This window comes from Antechinus flavipes, chromosome 1 (assembly GCF_016432865.1).
Source record: "Antechinus flavipes isolate AdamAnt ecotype Samford, QLD, Australia chromosome 1, AdamAnt_v2, whole genome shotgun sequence".
Classification (NCBI taxonomy): Eukaryota; Metazoa; Chordata; class Mammalia; order Dasyuromorphia; family Dasyuridae; genus Antechinus; species Antechinus flavipes.
In genome coordinates, this window is record NC_067398.1 from 207,958,661 (window position 1) to 207,982,015 (window position 23,355).

Below are 23,355 nucleotides of genomic sequence, written 5' to 3' on the forward strand. Positions count from 1 at the left end.
GTATCCTCATTCTCATCAAAAGGAGCTGGAGAAGGAAACAGAAAATCACTCCAGCATCTCTGCGAAGAAAATCCCAAATGTGGTCACAAGCAGTTGATGGGATTAATAGGCCTAAACAACAAATAGAGAGGCAGCATGGCAGAGTGGACTCACAGGAACCCAAGGAAACCTCAACTGAAGTTCTGCCTGGAACACTCTAGCCACATGACCTTGGAGAAGTCATGCAACTTTTCAGCAGTGTCAATGCCATCTAAGAAGCATAATTAGAAGACAAGGTCCTGATCTTCAGAGTAAAGGAAATTTCTTACCAAGAGCTCTCTACATCAGAGAGATTAGAAGTCCAGTTTGAAAAGAAAGAAAAAGAAATGGAGAGGGAGGAGAGAGAGACAGAGAAAGGAGGGAAGGGGAGGGAAGGAAAAAAGGAAGGAGAGAGGGAAAGAGGAAAAGGAGGAGGGAATGAGAGAGGGAGGGGGAGAGAGGAACAGAAGGGAGGGAGGAAACAGGAAAAGAGGAAGGGATAAAAGAAGGAAGAAAGGAAAGGTGGAAGGAACAAAGAGGATGGGAGGAAAGAAGAAAGAGGGAGAGAGAAAGGGAGCAAGGGAGGGAAGGAGAAAGAAAAAAGAAAGGGAGGGAGGCAGGGAAGGAGGAAGGAAGGAAGGAAGGAAGGAAGGAAGGAAGGAGGAAGGAAGGAAGGAAGGAAGGAAGGAAGGAAGGAAGGAAGGAAGGAAGGAAGGAAGGAAGAAGGAAGGAAGGAAGGAAGGAAAGATGGAAGAAAGGAAGGAAGGAAGGAAAAAGAAAAGAAGGAAGGAAGGAAGGAAGGAAGGAAGGGAGAAACCATAAAAATAAAACATGATTCTGGCTATTAATTTCATGGTTGCAAAATAAAATCACTTTGAACTTTTTAAGATCTGTCATAACAAGGTAAGGCCTGCCAGCAACACAGGTCACAATCTGGCTAATACTGAAGATAAGCCCTGTAGAGTTGCTTCTTACACAAAGGTTGACCACAGTTACTTAACAAGAATCAGAGAAGGATTTAAAACCTGGTCCTTTCTGAGCCCATTCCCAATATTATTTATGTTACACTGGTTCTTTGAAACTTTTAAGCCTTAAAAAATGCTTCCTGTCATAAATAGTGAATACCAAAATCCCCCAATTCACATATAAAGACAATTTTATCACTCAACTATTAAGTGTATATGGACTCCTTAAGGAGAACTCAACCACGTTAAAGAAGTAACACAATTTATTCCAGTTGTGTGTAGCTGAGTCACACTTCACATACTCTAAAACTTAACCTGGTGTTTGTGTAAAATTAAAAAATAATTCCTAGTGAATTAAACCAAGTTTTCTACCAATAGTTCAACCACAATCAGAAAGGTGGCCTTAACCTTTCAATTCTGCTCTTTTCTTTTTTTTTCTAAATCAGCTTTTCCAAAAGTTCAAATTTATTATTTAAAAATTTGAAATGCTTCCCCTAAAATAAATTACTCCTGTTTGTTCCTTAATATTTCTGTTAACATATATATAAATTGAAGACAAAAAAGTTAATTGTTTATTTTTAAAGGAAAATCCAAGTTAACAACATCTATATTTAGTTCAAATACATAGGAAAATGAAGCCTGAAAGTTTATCCAATAAATCAATTTTGTGTTCTATTAGATGTCCTTAATCTCAATCTTGTTCAAGGAAAGTGTCCTAAATTTTCTCTCTCAATTATCAAAATTTTCATATATTCATAATACCAGGCTCTGAGTAACCTAAATTAGTAGGTTTCAAGATATATATAGAACCTGATGGTCCCTGAAACTTTTTCTGGATAGTCAAAACCTTTTTATGAAGTCAAACTAATAATAAAATTATAATTATATTAATACCTGAATACAATACTACCTCAAATACTACCTCCCTATCTATTAGAAGAAATAGTAATCTCTTTCCAACTATATAGCTGTATGAGTGAATTTCCTTCAGATATTCCAACCAAAACAAGATATCACAACAGATTCAATATAGAATTATATGATAATCTGATTGTCTTTTATTAAGCTAGACAGCAATTTTTTTTTTTTTTGCAAAACTACATAAAATAATACCACCCATAATTTGTTTTTTTTTTTTTTTTTGGAAAATAGTCATTTTTTATGAAAAAAAAATTAAAAGTTTATAAATTTATCATTGTTTTAAAGGAATAAAATGTTTAAAAATTTGTCAGTTCTAATTTTTAGAATTGTAAATATTGATAAAAATTAACTCACATAAATGAAAAGACATTTGGGGTGAATAATTTTTAGGCAATAAAAGAATCCTGAGATCAAAAAGTTTAAGAACCAATAGTCTTGATGTATATGCACTAGTGTTTGTCTAAAAACTGAAAATCTGATTATAGTAATGTGAAATCAGAAACTCTATTCCTAGGAAAATTTTCTCATTTAGTGGAATTTTCCACCTGAAATTTGAGTCTCTCGTAACTCTCTATTTAAAGCTGAACTTACTATTAAAAAGAGAGCAATTGAGCTAAATAAGGCACAGAAACTCTTTACCTAAAAATTTCAAAAATGTAAATGGAAACAATGATTTTTTAAAAATTTATTATGTAAATATTTTGTGGCTCACTGTAACACAAAAAACTGTTGCAAGTGAGGTACAACTGAATTAAGTGCTTTATGCTATGTGGTCTCAATAAATAACTGTACTCCTTGTTCTGAATTTTGGGTGATATTCAGAATACCACCAGAGCTGCCATGCAAAGGTTATGAAAATTTTACTGACTTTCTTACATCGGAGACTGTTGTGATCATTAAACTGATATCCACCACGTTTAAGTCTAAATATACAATGATTTTAAAATGTTATTTTGATATCTGCATACTTCAGGATATCTCAATACGAGACAGTAAAACCAAAAAATTGGGAGACAAAAGGTATTAGCTTCCTATTTGCTAAAAGGTTAGAGACTTTGAGAAAAGCAAAATAACAGATGAATACTTAATTTTATTACATGCAGCATAAACATGTCTATGTGGATGGATGAGTAAAAAGCAGCATGAAATTGATCAAAAATTGACCTTAGGGTCCAGAAAACAAGTTGCCAAGGCCATTTTCTGACACATACTAGTTGTGAGATTAAAGGGCAACTCATTAACTTCTCAATGCATTAGGTAAACTGCCGATTGACACTAGTAAAGGAAGTTTCCAAATACAGATGTTCTCTACTCTGATGGAATCACAAAGCCAGACCAACTATGGGTTCTCCCTCCTCCACCCCAATCAACAAAATATATACAAATACTACATCACAGAGGGGGAAGCGCAGCATTTGAATCAACCATACCTGACTTTCTCCTCACACAAACGGGAGATAAACATTCCCAAAGCAAGGCCCATGTGGATTTGAACAGCTTGAGATTCATCTGCACTTGGTTTCCCAGGTAACCTAGCAGTCAGTATGCTCAAGACTTCTTCCACCTTCTCTTTACAAGACAGAATAAAAACTGGCACGAGGAGGGACAAGGCCATAGCAGCACAGGAACGAGCAATGGCACTTGCTGTGTTTTCACCAGAGTAGGATTTCTAGGGTGAAAAATGAAAGAAGGAAGGAAAGAAGGAAGGGAGGAAAGGAAGAAGGGAGGAGGGGAGGGAGAGAGGGAGGAAGAAAGGAAGAGAAGGAGGGAAGAAGAGGAGGAAGGAGGGAGAGAGAAAGGGAGGAAGGAAAGGAGGGAGGGAAGAAAAAAGGGAGGATGAAAGAAGGAAGGAAGGAAGGAAAGAAGGAAGGAAGGAAGAAAGGAAGGAAGGAAGAAAGGAAGGAAGGAAGGAAGCAAGGAAGGAAGGAAGGAAGGAAGGAAGGAAGGAAGGAAGGAAGGAAGGGAGAGAGTGAGACAGGGAGAGAAGAAGGAAGGAAAAAGAAGTTAGTTATCTTGAAGTTTAGGTAGAAAAAACACTTTCCTCAAGGAAAAGAGTAAACAACATGACAAACCTTTAACATGGCTTCTACAGTGTCAACATATTTCTGAGGAATTGTTTATGTTCTTAATTACAACTACAAAAAATTAAAACATCTTATTTAATACTTATTTGAGAGGAGATTTGGGGTTAGTTTTGCTCCCCAATTAAATGAGCATCCACTTTCTAATATGAAATCAACCTGAAAGGCAAAAAAAGAAAAAGAAAATTTCCTGTCCTTAAAAAGTAAGAATTCACTTGTTATCCAATATGAGGATGGCTTGGATTACATTTTATAATTTTAAAAGTGTCTTTGTGGAAAAGCTAAAGAGGAATTGCAGCTGAGCAACCTACACTTGGAGAAGACTAAAACATACAATAAATGGGATTCTAGCAAGTCAGGCATTTACTCAGATCAATAAAAAACAAAAAAGAAAAGAAAAGAACACAGTGATAGCAGGCAGGGTTGATGTTTAGTGTGAAGAATTACTGGCACATCTCCCAAAATTTTGGTGGGAGCGATACCCAGAAAGTAGATGGCTTATTTCCTATAAAGACTTAATTCCTTTTAATTAAAAAGAAATAAAAATCCGAAAAGCCTCTAGTTACAAAGGAACAACTAACTATTCCAAATGGAACTTAGAGCTATGTATAGTACATGTTATATGTAATTATGGAGAGAAAAATGAAAATAATGTAAATAAAATGATGGAACAGCAACATGAGAACAACTACAAGGAATCTAACATAATAGGGTTTATGAAATTACATAATTTGTAAATATATTTCAAGGGGGAAGAAAAATAGGCTCATTTGTCATGTTCTATGATTTTTATTATCTATGTTTTCAGCTTAAAGTCAATATAGTTACTTGTAATTAGAGAATACTAATATTTTCTATCCAATGCTATGCAGCTTATAAGCTTGCAGTTTTATAACAGATGAAACTCCATCACTATAAGGAATGAAACTTCATCAATAAGTATTAATTAACCACCTGCCAAGTACCAAACACTAGGCTAGCCTCTAGGAATATAAAGACAAAAAACAAATGCTCTTTGATCTCAAGCAACTGACATGCTATTGGGGAAAAACAACAAGTATAATTAAGTAAATATAAACAGTACCCAAAGTAAATACAAGGTAATGGATTGGGAGCTCAGAAAGGGTAAGGAAGACTATGAAAGAAGGTAAAAGGAGGCCTCAGGTAGGAGCTAAACTTTGAAGAAAGGTGAGAATTCTAAATGGCAAAGAAAGGGGAAGAGAGAATGCTACCATGGACAGCTGTCTGATAGTACAAAAGCACAAAGGTTTATTCATAGAAGGCTATGAGTACAGAACTGTATGTAAGTCAGTTTGGCCAAGGGGACTGTAACATTAATAAATTTAGAAAGATGGGTTGGAAATCAGATTGTGAAAGATTTTAAATGGAAAGCTGAGTAGCTTGTGCTTTATTTTAGAGGTAAAAGGGAAATACTGGAGGGTTTTGTTTGTTTGTTTTTTAAAGAGATCCAGCCTCTAGAAATGATTATTTGGAAGATGTATAAAGGATATTTTGGATTAGGGTAGTGGCCATGTAGTAGAGAGAAAGAAACAGGTAAGAATAGAATAGGTAGAATAAAAAAAACTTGACAAGTGATTAGACATGAGGAGAGGTAAGGGATGGTGAGGAATTCAGGTGACTCGGGAGATTGTGAATCTATATGTAAAGTTAATTGTGTGAAAGATGCAGTTAACAGAAATAGGGAAATTAAAAAGAGAGGTAGATGTGAGGAAGAAAGATAATGATCTCTGTTTTGTATGTAATGAGTTTGAGATGAGGAAATACCAGCATGAACTTCTGACATGGGACAGGACTTGAGAAAAACTAAGGCTAAATAAGTAGGTCTGGGAGCCATCTGCTTAGAGTGGATAAGCAAACCCAAAGGCACTGATATAAGACAGAGAGACAGAGACAGAAAGAAAGGAGATAGATTGGAGTCCAGGATGGAGCACTATAGAATATATGGTGCTGGGGGTTAATTTTTGAATGACAGGTAAAAGGATAACAAAGAGAAAAGCATTGTGGAAATCTATAGGGAGAGAACATCCAGTTGGAAAGAGAGGCAAAGAATGCTAAATACAATTTTTTTTTTAAAGAAGATGGAGAAAAAGCCTTGGGGGCAAGGAGAATAAGGCAAAGTTTAACTGGTAAACTGTTTTAGTTTTTTCCTATTGGAAAATGAAAACAAATATATAATACAGCACACACAATATAGGAATTATTAAAAAGAATACAGGGGTTGGTAGGGTTAAGACAAGCTTTGTAAGGCTAGGGAAAATCTGGGCATATTTGAAAGGAGAAGGGTGAGTAGATAGATGAGGGAGTGAAGATTTGGAAAGAGAAGTTTCTCACCTAACACAGTTACTATGAAGAGTGAATTATTCAAAATGCCTTGCTCCAAGACAGGAGAGATAAAAAGAGTGACTTTTTAAATATGACTTGGGGTAGAGGAATGAGAAAGAAAGCAAAAGCACAGTTTTAAATTTATAAAGGATGCTGGAATTGGTTAATAAGAATACATTTTATTTGTTTTCAAGAAGCATATGAGCTTTCAGAACTTGTATAAATTAAAAACTTTGTACAATATTCTGTCCTTACAAGAATGTGAACCTGATAGCTACATCAAAGAAATCCACATAAGCTTCTATTAATTAAAACACTAATGGAAACATTTGTAATAGAAAACAAGTTATTAGGAAGGAATGTCCCTTCTGAATAAAACTAGCCTACCAACTTTATCAACCACTAACAAATAATTTAATTGCCCTTTTAAATTTTAAAGTCTCACTCCAGACTCCACTTTCTACACGAGTACATATTTGGCCCAATTGAAAATAGGAGGAATAGAAATATGAAAAATTATAAAAAGAACACAGAAGTTAACAGGATTTCAGGTTAAATTCATGATCTTAGCAACAATTCAGAATCTGTTCTTTATTTTTATCTCAACCAGCTGTAATCCTCTTTGCTCAGCTGTCTGTCCCATGACTAAGATAATTCTCTAATAAACAAATGGGGATGAGCTGAGACTAAAATGATCTTATACAGAAAGTAACACAGTACCAGCTTGCATAAATGCTTAGGTTTCAGCAAAAGAAAAAGAAAAAGCAGAGAAAGTAATATGGAGAATGTTTCATTTTTTGACTCTTGATAATAGGTAACAAAGAAACTAAGTAACAATCTCAAGACCCCACTTCAATCTTGCTTTAATACCTACATGATAGAACCAGGAAAAGACTTGTCCCTTGGGTTGGTAATGGCTATCCACAATTACCAGGAGGGTATTGAGCACCATAGAAATCCACTGTTTCATGGGAAGAAAGTCAGGTTCTATCTAGAGACAAAACAAGAAAGAGAAAAAAGAGAAATCAAAATAAGAATGGGAAAGAAAAAGAGACACAATTATTAAACTTTTATAATTATAATTTTCATTATTTTATTTATTATATTTTATATTTTAATTATATTACATTTTTATAATTATTAACTTTTATAAATTCTAGAAGCAAATTACAGACCCAGCAGAATTTTAAGTTTAACACATAAAGATTAAACCTATGATGAGAGTCTAAGGGTAAGAAGAAGAAAATGAAGTGAATCATTGGTTACTATGTGCCCTCACCAGTTCCCAACAGGAAGATGGTTTGCTTTTCATGAAACAGAACATCTGTTTTGTGGGGGAGAGAGACTATGAATAGTTATATATGGAGTAACCTCTGAGTTCCAAAAAATGTGATGAAGAGATGTGTGGATTCAATTCAAGAAATATTAAAGTTATTAAGAACCTCCTTTTTGAAAGGTGCTGTGGTAGGTGCCGATGATACAAAATCGAAAACAAAATGGCTTTTGACCTTGAGAAGATCATATTCTACTAGGAGAAGCTCATTCACAGAGTGAAAACAATGAAAAAATATAAACACAATATTCTCAAAAGTGAGAGAGAAATAACAACCAGGAGGAGAAGGAGGCATCAAAGTCAAATTTAATCTTGATATAAAAGAAAACTACTCAAAAAATGAAATGAGTTATCTCAGCTAATAGTGGGACTGAGACTTCTCCCTTCACATGAGTTCTTCAATTTTTTTAGATTATGTAAAAGGAATTCTTATTTCAGCTAAATCTTGACTTAATAAAAACATATAAGAAATTTGCAAATGCCAGAGACAGGGCTTGGATAATGAGGTCACAGAATTTAAGTCATGAAATTTCAGAGTTCATTAGCAAAGCCAGTCAGATTCACAAAGACTGCTCCTCATTTTCCACCTGGTTGAGCTCATTTTAGAGTTTTCCAACTTTTCCACCCCCCAACATGACAGCCTTTTCCTCTCCCCCTACTTTTCAGTTTCTATTTATGTATTATCTTCTCCCATTAGATAGCAAGCTCCTTGAGGACAGGGACTAGCTCCCCTTTTCCTATTTTTATTTCTAGTCCTCAGGACCATACTTCGAACATACCAGCCACTGTTTACTGAGTATTTATTATAAATACTGAATATTTAAGTTTACTGTATTTAAATTACTATAAATACTGATTATTTAACTTTCAAAATACAGTCAGAAAAAAAGAAAATGTTTTCAGTGTCCCTTTAACTCACCTCTGGTGCCCCATCAGTTTCTGAGGATAGACTGTTTTCATGTTTAGATACAACAGCAGCAAGACTGGTTAATGCCAGGAGTGCATTCCCTTTAACCACTGGGCTTTCCCTGTTGATGACAAGAAGATGATAATGATGATTCTAAGACATTAAGAATCAGAGAAGATGCTCCTGAGGACATAAGAATAGGGTAAAGAAATCAAGGAAGTCCTTTTAAATATAAAAGGACTCATATATCACAGTGAATACAATTATTTTCTTCTCACTGCCTATTTTTTACTTTCCTTCTCTTTTCTTCCTTTGCCCTTTTCTTTATCATGCATGAAGGTTATGATTTTTTTCCTATGCTTTTCAACACAATTCTATATGCTTTTTGTGATTTTTTTCCACTGAGAAAAATTCAAAGATTTAAAAATGCTCATTTTCTAGCTAACACTTATTTTGTTGTATTGATTCTTTTAATCTGACTAAGCTAATGTTTACCAGCAGAGAGCTAGTCAGAACAAGATAATCTCTACCTTTTATTAGTGCACTGGAGTGTTGAACTATTGGGCCACTTCAGGCACTAAAACTCACTTGCAACTTGAGATTTTTCCCAATAATTATGGTCCTCTTTCTTTACTGCCAACATAGCTCACAAATTGGGAACTTTGGATAAGTTGTATAAATCAAGACTGTGTCTCATGTCATTCAAATGATAATTTTTTTAAATTAGCCATGAAGTCTTAGACTTGATCTGTGAACTTAATGTCATAGAAAAATGGTTTTTTGTAAAATATCCAGGTCTTGAAAAAGCACCTTTCTTAGAAGTCCATAATTAACACATAGAATAAATGTATACAATGAATGATCTTTAATACTTCTGAGATATTCTTGGCCTTGAAATAATTGTTTTCAGGAGAGGTCCTATATGATCTAGAAAACATTCACATAAAAGCATTTCCCCTAAATCAAAAAATTAATAGTCTAGTTTGAGGCCCTTCTAAGAGTAAAAATCAGTTAATAACTGGGGGACATAACCAGTTTTATAATTACTCTTTAGCTTGCGCTCTAGAATGAAATGAAACTTTAGGCCTAACCTACAGACAGAAGGCTCAATTGTGCCACCCTATACTGCTATGCAGCCCTGCAACAAAGCCAGTCTTCTTCAGACAAGAAATACTTCAAGAAGTCAGCTATTTGCCAGAACCACTCCAATATGGTCAATGATACACATAGCTCAGTCATAAATACTTTAAAAATTAAAATGTGATTCTAGAGATCTCTGGCCTAGTTCTGTGATGACTGGCCATACCAAAAGAGTGAAGGGGAGATTTTTCAAGTAAGTTTCCAATTTTTCTTTTGATGATGAAGCAAAACCACAGTACAGGAAATATAGTAGAGATCTTAAAAGTTGGATCTTTTAAACCTAATTTTCCACAGCAATACTTAACTGACAAAAACATGTTGCCAATGAGGGCAAAAATGTCAAAATGATTCCCCTTTGGTTCAGTTAGCTTCACTAAAAGTAAATCTGGATTTACTGAGGATCCTTGCAACATGCACATTCCCTATTATACTTTGCTAACAATAGGGATCAGGTTATCAACCATGAATAGAATAATAAAAAACTAACAACATGACAAATCAAGCAACCAAATGACTCAAAAGCATCATTTCTGTATTTGAAGAAAAATATAATTATTATGTTATTCTTGCTAGTATCCCATTGTCCTTTTATAGTAGTCAAGGGAAAAGCTGAATAAAAATGTGTTACACTGATGAAATAAAAATATTATTTTTTCATAAGAAACAATAAAAATGAAGAATTCAAAAAAGTTTTTAACTTTTATTGCAGCCTTTCCCTCAAACTGAGACTATTCCTTTGGCCTTAGGATCATATTGCTAATGTTGTTGTGAAGTAAAGTTTGATAAATTGTTAAAGGATAAACAATTTTTTGAGTTTTGCTTCTCATATACAAAATAAACATGCAGTAAATAACTACCACAAAATAGCTTTAAAGCCAGTGATTTTCTGCATCTAATGTAAAAAGTACTATCTTCTTGTAAAAGATAGTGTATAATAAGTTAGAGAAGAGTCACAGCACATTAAAAATGATTTTGTGATAGAAAGATAATCTGTGGTTTTAAACCTCAAATGAAAAAGTCTATGACTATGTGAAAAATAGATGACATTAATTAGTAATTTGTACATTAATACTCAGTCAATATGTCAATCTTCTTCAATTATACCTAGTCAATAAGAAACACATTTGGTTCCCTTGATCTATACCCATATTAGCAGATAAATATTTTTTCCATCTCCTCTCCTTTACAAGGGGCTGTAAGTTTCCTCATACTCTGCAAATCCTTATTTGCAAATGGATACAGGTAAGAAAGTATACAGAACAGATCTGGAGTGGTGCTAAGAGCAGGCATGAAGTCAGTTCCTGTAGAGGGTCACAGTCAGTGGGAAAAGCCTGGGTGAGATATAAGACCCTTCAGCCCAGAGGGAACCTGCTGACAATGTCTGGTTCAGCTCCCCTTCTCCCTTTGGTGTTCTCACACCTCCTGAGAAGTCAGGGGGCGGTGACAACCTGTGTGGAGATTGAAGCAGAGTGATAGCAGGTGGCAAACTATATACAATAGCAAGTTGTTTATGTGGTCCCACATGGGCAGTGTTGTTTTTGTTACATTATAAAAAGGGGAAAGCCCTTAAAATAAACGGACTCTATTTTCCCACCATCCTCAGGAGTCCCGCCTCATCACGTCTCCACTAAGAAGGTATATTTTAATCACTCCAGTGTGGGGGGTTTTAGAAAGCAGGACACAACAAGTTCCTTCTAGATGTGCCCACTTAATTAAATGCCTGGATTGTTTTGCTCTTATTCTAGTCCTACATGAAGGCATTTTTGCACTGACTCGTGGGCCCATGTGTAGACAAAAGTATAGACATGTATTGTATTAATTAAGCTCACTTTTTTATTCTCCTATTGATCATGTAAGTTTGTTAAATCAATAGTTCTCAAAGCATGGTCTGGGGACCCATGAAGTTCTTTAGACCTTTTCAATGATATCTACCAAGTCAAATCACTTCCACCACCACCACCATCTTTATCTCTAATGTGGTAAATAATTATACACACACACACACACACACACACACACACACACACACACACACACACAAAACCAATAAAAACAAAAGCTCTTAATAATTTTTAAGAAGGTAAAAAGATCCTATGACCAAAAAGATTTGAGAAGTACTGTGTTAAACATTCAAGGTTTCTTTAATTATCTGATATACTCCTATCACAAAATCCCAATTTTCATTATCTTTATGTCACAAGTGCATGGGAAGAATTCATTTGATTGAAATTTTTAAAAAATAAATATATTGACAGAGTTTTAAAATTGCCTACTTGCAAGAGAAATTAGATGCAGACAAATGAACAACATAAATAAGAAATAAGGACAAAAGAGGGTAATAAACATAAGATAATCCTTTTACAATCTCTAATTGATAAATAAGTCTTACTTTGAAGCTGACTTGATGATCTGGTCAGTCAGCATGTCTCTAACCCTGCAATAAAAAGAAAACAGTTATTATACCTCATACTACTGTTAAAAATTTACTTCTTCTCTTGCTCTTCAACCAATAAGAAATATCTGGTCTTTTCTTTGATTCTTAAAACTACTAATGTATTTAGTATACAATGAGATGGTTATGGTGATGTCAGTTAAGAAGGGTTTCATTTTCAATATCTGTCTTTGTCTTCATTATACCAAGAGTTATCTTCAAAAAGCTCCATCCTGACTTTTCTAATGTGTGGTGGGAAATGAAAGTCCAAAACAGTTTGTTTAAACAGGATTATCCTGCATTTACAGAGAGCTTTCCAAAGTAATAAATATAATAAAATCTGGCACCCAAAAATAAAATAGATAATATAAAATTGATGCAGCATTTATTATACTTCAGAAAATAACTGGCTTAGTTATCATGTGCTATAATCATCTGAATTAACTGGAAAAAGGGCTACTGAAGTGCTCACATCTTTTAAAACATTTGAGTAATCACTTTTTAGTACACTACAGATCTGCATTTATACAGTTTCTCGTGTGAAACAAGATCAGAATGGAATATTCTTATATCGTCAAATGTCCCCAAGACAGAAATATGAAAGAATAGTCACATTATTATATTAAAATGTAATTACTAATCTAACCAAAATGATACCCATATCTTAGGCCAAATTTCTGAGAGACAGAACTTTAAGTCATACGACAATACTGTATGATGGAAATAAAGATCAGGATAAAAAAAAGTCATTTCATTCAATATGAATTTTATTTCTAATTTAAAGGCTTGGCTAGAAGATACTCTCTTGAAAGAGTAGGATGTTATCATTTTTCATATCTGCATCCCTGGTTCCTAGAACATAAGAGGTGATTAATAAATGCCTTTGCCTTGAACTAAAAATAAATGCAGAGTAAAAGCTTTTATATTTTAAAATTAAATGATGTATAATTTATTGCCTTCTCCATACTATTAGAAAGATACATTTAAGCTACCTCAAGAAGGTAAGGGGATAAAGTATGGGGATATTTTGAAAGGTATATAGTAAAGTCTCCCCCGACCCGCCATTAAGTCATCAGTCTTTCTCAAAGAATTTTAGAAACTAAAGAGGTTTTTGAGAAGTTCTGCTAAAAATAATAAGCATTTTATTTATTCTTCCTTATTTCTTACATTTCATATTCTAAAAACAGTCATGTTGTGGACAGATATTAGGCTTTTTGGAAAGAAGACATGTGCTTAAATGCTGTCTCCAATATTAATTAGCTATATTATCATAAGCAAGTCATTTAGACTCAACATCAATTTCTTCACCAGTAAAACAAGAACGAGAATACTGTGATATCTGCCTTAATGGATTGTTATGTACAAATGAAAAATATATAAAACACTCTGGAAAATTTAAAGCATTGTATCAATGTCAACTGTTAAGGGAAAACTTGGCAAAATTAGCAATACATTTAATATTGATGAGGAAATATGGAATAAGTGCATTACTATAAACAGAGATATTCTATCTTAGCACCACACTTCAAAACCAAAACTATACCTAAACATTCTATTTTTTTTAATCTACAAATTTTTAGTAAATGTGAAAATCACATAATCAAAATTAACTTCTATATGTACCCTTAACTAAAAGTTAACCTGGTTACAAATAAAGTTGCTAAGATTTAAGAGAACTTTTTTTTTTCCTGCATGACTTTGATCAGCTCTTTCGCCCAATGTAGGTAACAATTTCAATTGTCTTTTATATTCCAATGCTGATACAGCCCAGAAAGAGAAAAGTCCCAAGTTACTCAGTAGAGTTCTTCTAGATCTGCCAAAGAAATAAAAGTCTTGATGTGGTATACTTGTGTCTAAAAGACAAGGTTTCACTTCAAGGGAGGAAAAAACCTTGATGAAATGTAGATTGGGAAGCAATGGTGGAGGCAGAAAGACATATTAAAGGACATATTAAACAATCTGTGATTTAAAAAGTTTTTTAGAAAAATATAAAAAAAAAAAAAAAGAATGAACCTTCACTTAAAATTTTATGTGTACAATAGAGAAGTGGAGGTGGTTCTTTTTTTGTTTTTAATAAGAATCATCTAGCAGGTCATCTGGATTTATCTCTATAACACTCATGAAGAAATAACATCCTGCAATATTAAAACCCATTATGTAGCTACCTTTCCCCTAAGTTTTCACTTCTCACTACAAATTATGAGGAAAAGAAAGTCATTCCCTTACCAGAGCCAAGCTGTAAATTTCTTGTACTGTATCTCCTCAGGAGCATCTTTTCCGTGCTTTAATTGCATGTCCAGCTCTGCCTGTCTTCCCTGAAAAATCACAAGGTAAATCATGAAGAAAGCTACATTTGGAATAAGTTTAAATTTCTATGAGAAAGACTTAAGTAACAGATATAACCCTTCCCTTGAGGGCAACCTCATAATTGGATCTAATTGTTCTTGATAGAATATTTTACTTTGAGAGATTGTGTGTTAAGAAAATAGAATTATATCACTATATAATCATTTATTAATTTATGTAACAGGTGCAGTCTTGAAACATTGCGTGTAAAGAACAAAATGTTACCTAGGAGTTAACTTTGGGGAGTCTCAGTAAAAACTTCTACTATCATCCTAATTGTCCCTTCTTTCTTGAATCTTTCTTCTTCATTCCATACAGCTACCATGGCCACACAAATAAATATTTTCATAGGCATTCAAATAGCTTCTCTCTAACTGCTATTTTGAACTAACATGTTATAAGAACAGATATTCTACCAGGGATATTCTGCAAATTCCACATACCAGTGAAATATGTATCCGGAAAATGTGTTATGATCAGGTTGGGTAATACAATAATTGTTTTTTTTTCTGTATATTGCTCAGTAACTAATTTTTCATACATTAAGTTTACTTATGACAAGAGATAAAGAAGTACATCAACAACAAATGATATTGGCAACATTTTGTAATTCTAAATCTTTTTTTTTCTGATTTGATAGTTTCTTTTAAAAGTAATATTTATTTTGAGCAGATAATGCCCAACTGGATTTAGGCAAAATTTCAAATGCTGGGTGAGTTGGGCAAAGCCTCAGTTTTTTGTTTTCTTTTTCCTTGACAGTTGTGAACTTCTTTAGAGGAGTACATGTTAATAAGAGATGTTGAAAATTGTGTCTTAGAATAGCTTGAGTCATAAACAACATAGATTCTAGTAACTTCAATCTTCCTTTAATATTACAAACCAGAAGAAAGCATCAAATCAATGATTGAGCCAATTCACTATTCATTTTTTATAATAATACATTTTTATTACTTGTGCTAATTTTTAACTTTTGTGTTTTAAATTTTGAGTTTTTAATTCTCTCTCTCCCGGTTCCTTCCCCTTTCCTTGAAAAAACAAGCAATATGAAAATAATACATGTGACGTCATGCAAAATATATTTTCATATTAGCCACATTGAAAAAGAAAATAATCTTCTAAATTTCTCTGAAGCCATTATGTTCCTCATTTCTTATACCATTCTATAGTATTCCATCACAATCATATACTACCACTTTTTCAATCATTCCTCAACTGATAGTATCCCTGTCAGTTTCCAATTCCTTTTCACCATAAAAAGAATTACAATAAGTATTTTTATACAAATAAGTATTTTTCCATGTCCTTTGAAATCTTTGGGATACAGATCTAGTAGTGGTATTGCTGGGTCAAAGGGTGTTCACATTATGAACTGTCTTCTAGAATGATTGCTGTCCAGTTTTAATGATGACAGTAGCTTCAAGAGACAAACACAGAAAAGAAAAAAGTTTCCCTAACATGACATAAATGTCAAAAGGTTAAAAGCATTCCCCAAATATATATATATATATATATATATATATATATATATATATACCTTCCTTTTAGGGCAGAGTAGAAATATCATCCATTTATATAGCTAATCTTTTCTTGAAACTATATTTTTGCAATATATAACTGAGTATATTCCAAAAAAAGGTAACACCTGATTTGGTAATGTAGTAATAATTCTTATTTCCCTTAAATTATTTCTATTTATCTTCAAGAATGCCCTCAATTTCCAGGATTCTTTGATTTGTTAAATATTATATCTATGTCCTTCATGATTTTACAGACTTCCATGAACATCATCTTTCATTCTTCAGCCCTATAAAAATTAATAACTATACTCTTTCTCATACCGAAATTCTCTATCCTTTAGAGCAAGAAATCAAAGATAGGCTAAAAGAACTCTCACAAATATTAGCTTTCCATGTCAGATATTCCTCAGTAATTTACTCCCTCCACCCCCCAAAAAAATAAGATAAGGGGACAGCTATCCCAAATACTGAATATATTTTCAGATTTTTTCTTTTAACATACTGATCATTTTTGCTTGTTTTTCCCTTCTTTTCTTTCTTTGGAAAATATTCTTCATAAAATGGGATGACTCTCTATGAAGGGAAAGCATATAGAAAGAAATTTAAGCAATGATGAAAACAGAAACTATTGATAAATTTTTAAAAATAATTTAATATCCCATCCTACAAGTCAGAAAGGGAAAAAAACTAAGTAAAGTCAACTTTAAAAGATTAAAGTTACTTTGGAAATTATAAAAGAAGCAAAAAATATTTTCCCCAGATTTTGCCCAACCTCTTCAGTCCATGGGCTATTATCATCCAAAGAATTCATTCCCTAAAAATCAGAAACTTTATGAGCAAAACTACAAAACACTTTCCACACAAATTAAGTCTGATCTAACCAACTGGAAAAATATTAAATGCTCTTGGATTGGGCGAGCAAATATAATAAAGATGACAATACTATCTAAATTAATCTATTTATTTAGCGCTATACCAATCAGACTCCCCAAAAACAACTTTGATAAACTAGAAAAAATAACAACAAAGTCCATACGGAAAAACAAAAGGTCAAGAATTTCAAGGGAACTAATGAAAAAAAAAATCAAATGAAGGTGGCCGAGCTGTACCAGATCTAAAATTATATTATAAAGCAGCAGTTACTAAAACCATCTGGTATTGGCTAAGAAATAGACTAGTTGATCAATGGAATAGGTTAGGTTCAAAGGACAAAACAGCCAATAACTTTAATAATATAGTGTTTGACAAACCCAAAGACACCAGTTTCTGGGATAAGAATGCATTATTTGACAAAAATTGCTGGGAAAATTGGAAATCAGTATGGCAGAAACTAGGCATTGACCCACACTTAATACCGTACACCAAGATAAGATCAAAACGGGTTCATGACCTAGGCATAAAGAATGAGATTATAAATAAATTGGAAGAGCATAGGATAGTTTACCTCGCAGACCTATGGAAGAGGGAGGAATTTATGACCAAAGAAGAACTAGAGATCACTATTGACCACAACATAGAAAATTTTGATTATATCAAATTGAAAAGTTTTTGTACAAACAAAACAAATGCAGACAAGATTAGAAGGGAAACAATAAACTCTGAAAACATTTTTACAATCAAAGGTTCTGATAAAGGCCTCATTTCCAAAATATATAGAGAATTGACTCTAATTTATAAGAAATCAAACCATTCTCCAATTGATAAATGGTCAAAGCCTGAGTTTCAATTGGTAAATGATGGACAGAAGCAGCTACACCCAAAGAAAGAACACTGGGAAACGAATGTGAACTATCTGCATTTTTGTTTTTCTTCCCGGGTTATTTATACCTTCTGAATCCAATTCTCCCTATGCAACAAGAGAACTGTTTGGTTCTGCAAACATATATTGTATCTAGGATATACTGCAACATATCCAACATATATAGGACTGCTTGCCATCTAGGGGAGGGGGTGGAGGGAGGGAGGGGAAAAATCGGAACAGAAATGAGTGCAAGGGATAATGTTGTAAAAAAAAATTACCCTGGCATGGATTCTGTCAATATAAAGTAATTATTAAATAAAAATTAAAAAAAAAGGACAGTATTGACAAAAAAAAAAAAGATAAATGGTCAAAGGATATGAACAGACAATTCTCAGACGAAGAAATTGAAATTATTTATAGACATATGAAAATATGCTCCAAATCATTATTAATCAGAGAAATGCAAATTAAGACAACTCTGAGATACTACTACACACCTGTCAGATTGGCTAGAATGGCAGGGAAAGATAATGGGGAATGTTGGAGGGGATGTGGGAAAACAGGGACACTGATATATTGTTGGTGGAATTGTGAATACATCCAGCCATTCTGGAGAGCAATTTGGAACTATGCTCAAAAAGTTATCAAACTGTGCATACCCTTTGATCCAGCAGTGTTTCTACTGGGCTTATACCCCAAAGAGATACTAAAGAAGGGAAAGGGACCTGTATGTGCCAAATGTTTGTAGCAAATGGCTAGAAGCTGGAAAATGAATGGCTGCCCATTAATTGGAGAATGGTTGAGTAAATTGTGGTATATGAATGTTATGGAATATTATTGTTCTGTAAGGAATGACCAGCAAGATGAATACAGAGAGGACTGGCGAGACTTACATGAACTGATGCTGAGTGAAACGAGCAGAACCAGGAGATCATTATATACCTCAACAATGATACTGTTTGAGGATATATTCTGATGGAAGTGGATCTCTTCAATAAAGAGAGTTAATTCAGATCAAAGATGGACAGAAGCAGCTACATCCAAAGAAAGAACACTGGGAAATTAATATAAACTGTTTGCATTTTTGTTTTTCTTCCCGGGTTATTTCTACCTTCTGAATTCAATTCTCCCTGTGCAACAAGAGAACTGTTCAGTTCTGCACACATATATTGTATCTAGGATATACTGTAACCTATTCAACATGTAAAGGACTGCTTGCCATCTAGGAGAGGGGGTGGAGGGAGGGAGGGGAAAATCGGAACAGAAGTGAATGCAAGGGATAATGCTGTAAAAAAAAAAAAAATTACCCTTGCATTCTATCAATAAAATATTCTATCAATAAAAAGTTATTTTAAAAAAAGAATTCATTGCCTAGTGGTCACCCTTCCAATATCATAATGCCACTTACTTACCTGTCAGAGTTTCTACCTATTGCTTAGCCTTTAAGAAAAGCTCAAGTCATGGGATGGGATGGGAGGGAGGGGATAAATATTCAGGTAAAATTTCTACATTTATTTTGTTTCAATTCTTGACAGATAAACATCACAATTTGAATAACAATATATCATAATACAGTTCCTGTAATTTCTTAGATTCTGGTTCATTATAAACACAACTCACATCTGTGAATTTGGCACAAAAATAACTAACCGACAAAGAAAAGCTGAATATTTAAGTTGCCATGTCTATCCTCATATTTAAAATTATTATTTTTTCCTGAAAAGAGTGAGCTTGGTTCTCAACAACTGGCCTATCTTTCCAATATGGTTTCTCAGCATTACTTGTATATTCTCACTAAATCATCTTAAGATAATTTTTAAAAATAATTTCCTGCCTTTGTGACTTTGCTTACTCCACTATCTCTTCTTGGAATAGTCTCCCCAACTTCTTTTCACCACTCTGCATCTACTACTAAAGTTGTTCTTCAGTTATTTTTCAGTCATGTTCTTTGTGAACCCACTTGGCAAAGATATTGAAGTGACTTTCCATTTTTTTCTTTCCCTCCTTTTACAGATGAACAAACTAAGAAAAACAGGATCAAGTGATTTGTTCAGCTCACAAAGCATAAATGTTGAGGCTAGAAATTGCTACACTTAGGACTCACCATAAAACTCAGTTTCTTTTCAAGAAGCTTTTCCTAACATCTCTAGCACAACATTTCTTTACTTTATATTTTCTTAGTAAGTCCACATACATGATAAAAGAAACATACAATTTAAATTATATTTGATCATATGTTATTTTTTAATTATTTTCATTTCTGTACATGTGGTCACTAAATAAACTGCAAATTTCAGTAAGAAGACCTTAAAATCTTTTTATGTCTTTCTTTGGCACTTAATTCCAAAAAAAGTCTGTAAAGATATTGAATACCTCAATCAACAAGCATTTATTAAGAGTTTATTATATGTGACACACTGAGCTAAAAAACAGTGGGGAAAATAAGTGAAAAGGGCTCAAACCTCAGGGAGCTTATATTGAAATAAGTCAAACAAAATATACATATGAATATAAGTAAAAAATAGAAAAAAATTAATAAAAAGAAATTTGGAGAGATGTGTTAATATCTGTAAGGACTAGAAAAGCTTTCATAAAGAGGGTAATAATTATGTGAAGTCTTGAAAGAAACCAGGAATTCTAAAAACCAGAGGTAATACTGGCCTGGGTAATATACAGTATAAAAAGCCAAAATAAGAGATGGATTATCAGGTGTTTACAATAACAAAAAAGGTAGTACAACAAGAATATAGAAGAAAGGATGGAGTTCAAGAAAATGAATACTGAAAATGCAGTAAGGAATTAGATTAAATGCCAAAATGAGCAGTTTATATATTATCCTAGATATGATAAGGAATAACAGGAGGTTGGTTAGTATAGAGATACAGGATAAAAATTTTACTTCCAGAAAAATCTTTCATAGGATTTAGAATTTAATAAGATTGATTGAAGTGGGGAAAAGCTTGAAAAGAAGAGGCAAAAAAAAAAAAAATTACTGAAATAGTTGGGAAATCGTAAGAACATGAATGAAGATTGTAGCAGTTTAATGGAGAAAAGGAAAAGAGATGTCGTAGAGATAGAAAGATCTGGCAAATGAATGAATATGAGGGGTATGAGAGTGAAGAAATAAGGATGAAATTGAGAATCTAGGCTTCAGTTATTGGAAGGATGGTGGTGCCTTAGAAAGTAATAGGGAAGCTGAAGAGTTGCAGAAGATAAGGGCTTCTGTTTTTGAATGTGTTGATTTTAGGTGCTGACAGGTATCCAGTAAGGAATGTTTGACAGGGAGAATGGCACTCAAGAGAGAATCTAGTACTGGATATATAAATTTGGGAGTCATCTGCCTCTATAGGATAACTAAATCCATAGGAGCTGTTAGGATATCAAGTGAGAAAAAAGAAGGGAGACAAAGGAGAAGCTAGTTAGAATTCCAAAGAATCTTGAAGAGAGACTTAGGGGACATCTCTGTCACTTCATATTAAATATAACACAGATGATGAATAAGCAAAGGAAAATGAAGATTGATCAGACAGAAAGGAAGGGAACTAGGAAAGAGTTACATAGAAGAATACAGACAAAGCAACTGTGATGTTGAGGGTATTTCCAGGTCATGGTGGGACGTATGAAACACTGAGAAACAGAATAATAACAGTGTAATGATAAAAGGGAATTTCCAAATTCTTGATCATGAAATTGGAGTACCTGTAAGTGTCAGCAATATCAAGGGTATATATCTTCATATAGATGAGGTAGAGTGAAAAAGGTCCTATGTTTGGGGATTGAAGAGAACATAAATATGTAAACTAATGTTCTCCAGTGCAGGCAGACACTTGTATGCAAGGAGGAACTATGTAACAGGTAAAGAATATATCGAGAAGGGAAAAAACAATATCCTCCAGCTTGGGAAATAACAGTCACATTGGGTAACAAAAGAGTGAACTCAGGAGTAGTCATTGAGGAACAGTAGTAGAGGGAAAGTCTAGAAGTAGTGATGGGAACTGGTCTACAATGATAGGTTTTAGTCTTACATCTACCACTTAATAGACACAAGGATATGGGCAAGTCATTTGACCTCATTAACCTTCAGTTTCCTCATAAAATGGATATTTACATTAATCTCATCTCACAAAGTTTGTTGTGCAAAAAGTATCCTGCCCCACCCCAATCCAATAAACTTTTTTATTGTTTTTTTTTTTTAATCGTCATTATGCCATGAATTCATATAGAGATTAGTTCCAACAGTTCAGGCTGCTTGCTATTTGTTCTTACAGTGTGCTTCTCTGGATAGAACAGGCTGATGTTTCAGATGAACTCAAGTTCTTTTTATTTTGGCTTCCTCCTTTTGATCCTTTTCCTTTACCCACTTCAGGAAGCTATCTCTGCTCTTAGAGAGCTTACTATGCTCAATAGACACATTAATTCTCTAGGTTAGAATCTTGCCCTTAACTTGTTTGTTTACACCAATGCCTACAGCATTGAGAAACATTATAGACCCATCCAGTTTGCCATGGTAACATTTGTGGGGCATTCCAGGCTGAACTGTGCTCATACCTTTAATATCTGTAATATCACCTTTCTTGTGTATTCTCATATATGCACCAAAGTGACAAGATCATGTTTTCAAAAGAACCTAGAAAACATGTATCCTAGCCTTCTCCTTTTTCCTTTTTTTGTTATCATTTTGGCAACTCACTGGAATATGGCAGAGCCAGTAGAAAGCTGTAGGAAAAGTATTGTATAAACTCTAAAAATTTCATAAAGTTAGTGATCAAAACATTATGTTAAGAGGGAAGAGACAGATGATGGACAGAATGAAAGAATGAAGGGAAAAAGCACTTATTAAGTGCACCATGATCTAAAGAGAAAAGCAAGATAACCCTATACTTAAAAAATTCACATTCTAGTAGAGGGAGATAACATTTATATAGGAAGGTGCAACTTCAGAACAAATGGGAAGGTCTGATGGTCCAGTTGGCAGGTAGTCTAGTTTGGCTGCAGCACAGAGGAGAACACAAGGCTGATGTATAAGCATGTCATACCCATTTCTGTCACTGAACAATTTGACAATGGCAAAGATGTTTTTGGTAATAACTTTCATTTATGAGTCTTCCACAACTATGGCTAATGAGGAGACAGGGACTGTAGGACAGACAAAAGTGCCACAAAGAATCTCCCCTGGATGATTAGGGTAGAAATCTGGGCCTTGGCAGACACTACCACTTAAAAGACTCCTGAATGCAGGGTCCAGGGGTAGCCTTCAATGGGGAAAAATATAGCCATCACGAAGGTACATGGTTTGGTGGGAATTATTCATGCTACCTCTCTTCTTTTCTATGGCACTTTCAGGTGGCAGCTGGTCAGTGGCTAGTGTTGGCTAAATAAGAATCTCTATAAGTGCTGGCTAAATCCACACAGGGATTACCTCCTTGGACAATAGCTCTAATTCAAGCTGGAGGCAGGCAGACACTACCACTTAAAAGACTCCTGAATGCAGGGTCCAGGGGTAGCCTTCAATGGGGAAAAATATAGCCATCACGAAGGTACATGGTTTGGTGGGAATTATTCATGCTACCTCTCTTCTTTTCTATGGCACTTTCAGGTGGCAGCTGGTCAGT

General features: G+C 33.9%; 1 protein-coding gene and 1 pseudogene across 1 annotated transcript in view; both read right to left on the reverse strand.

Annotated features, from left to right (window-relative positions):
• The window catches only part of FOCAD (focadhesin), a 349,882-nt gene that overhangs the window by 55,326 nt on the left and 271,201 nt on the right, over positions 1–23,355 (reverse strand). The window contains exons 22-26 of the mRNA XM_051995374.1: positions 14,366–14,454; positions 12,098–12,142; positions 8,581–8,689; positions 7,203–7,319; positions 3,335–3,573 (exon numbers count right to left, since the gene is read on the reverse strand). Coding sequence (XP_051851334.1) covers positions 3,335–3,573; positions 7,203–7,319; positions 8,581–8,689; positions 12,098–12,142; positions 14,366–14,454 — 599 coding nt within the window. The remainder of the gene's footprint in view (positions 1–3,334; positions 3,574–7,202; positions 7,320–8,580; positions 8,690–12,097; positions 12,143–14,365; positions 14,455–23,355) is intronic.
• Positions 21,946–22,420, reverse strand: LOC127560645 (60S ribosomal protein L21-like; annotated as a pseudogene).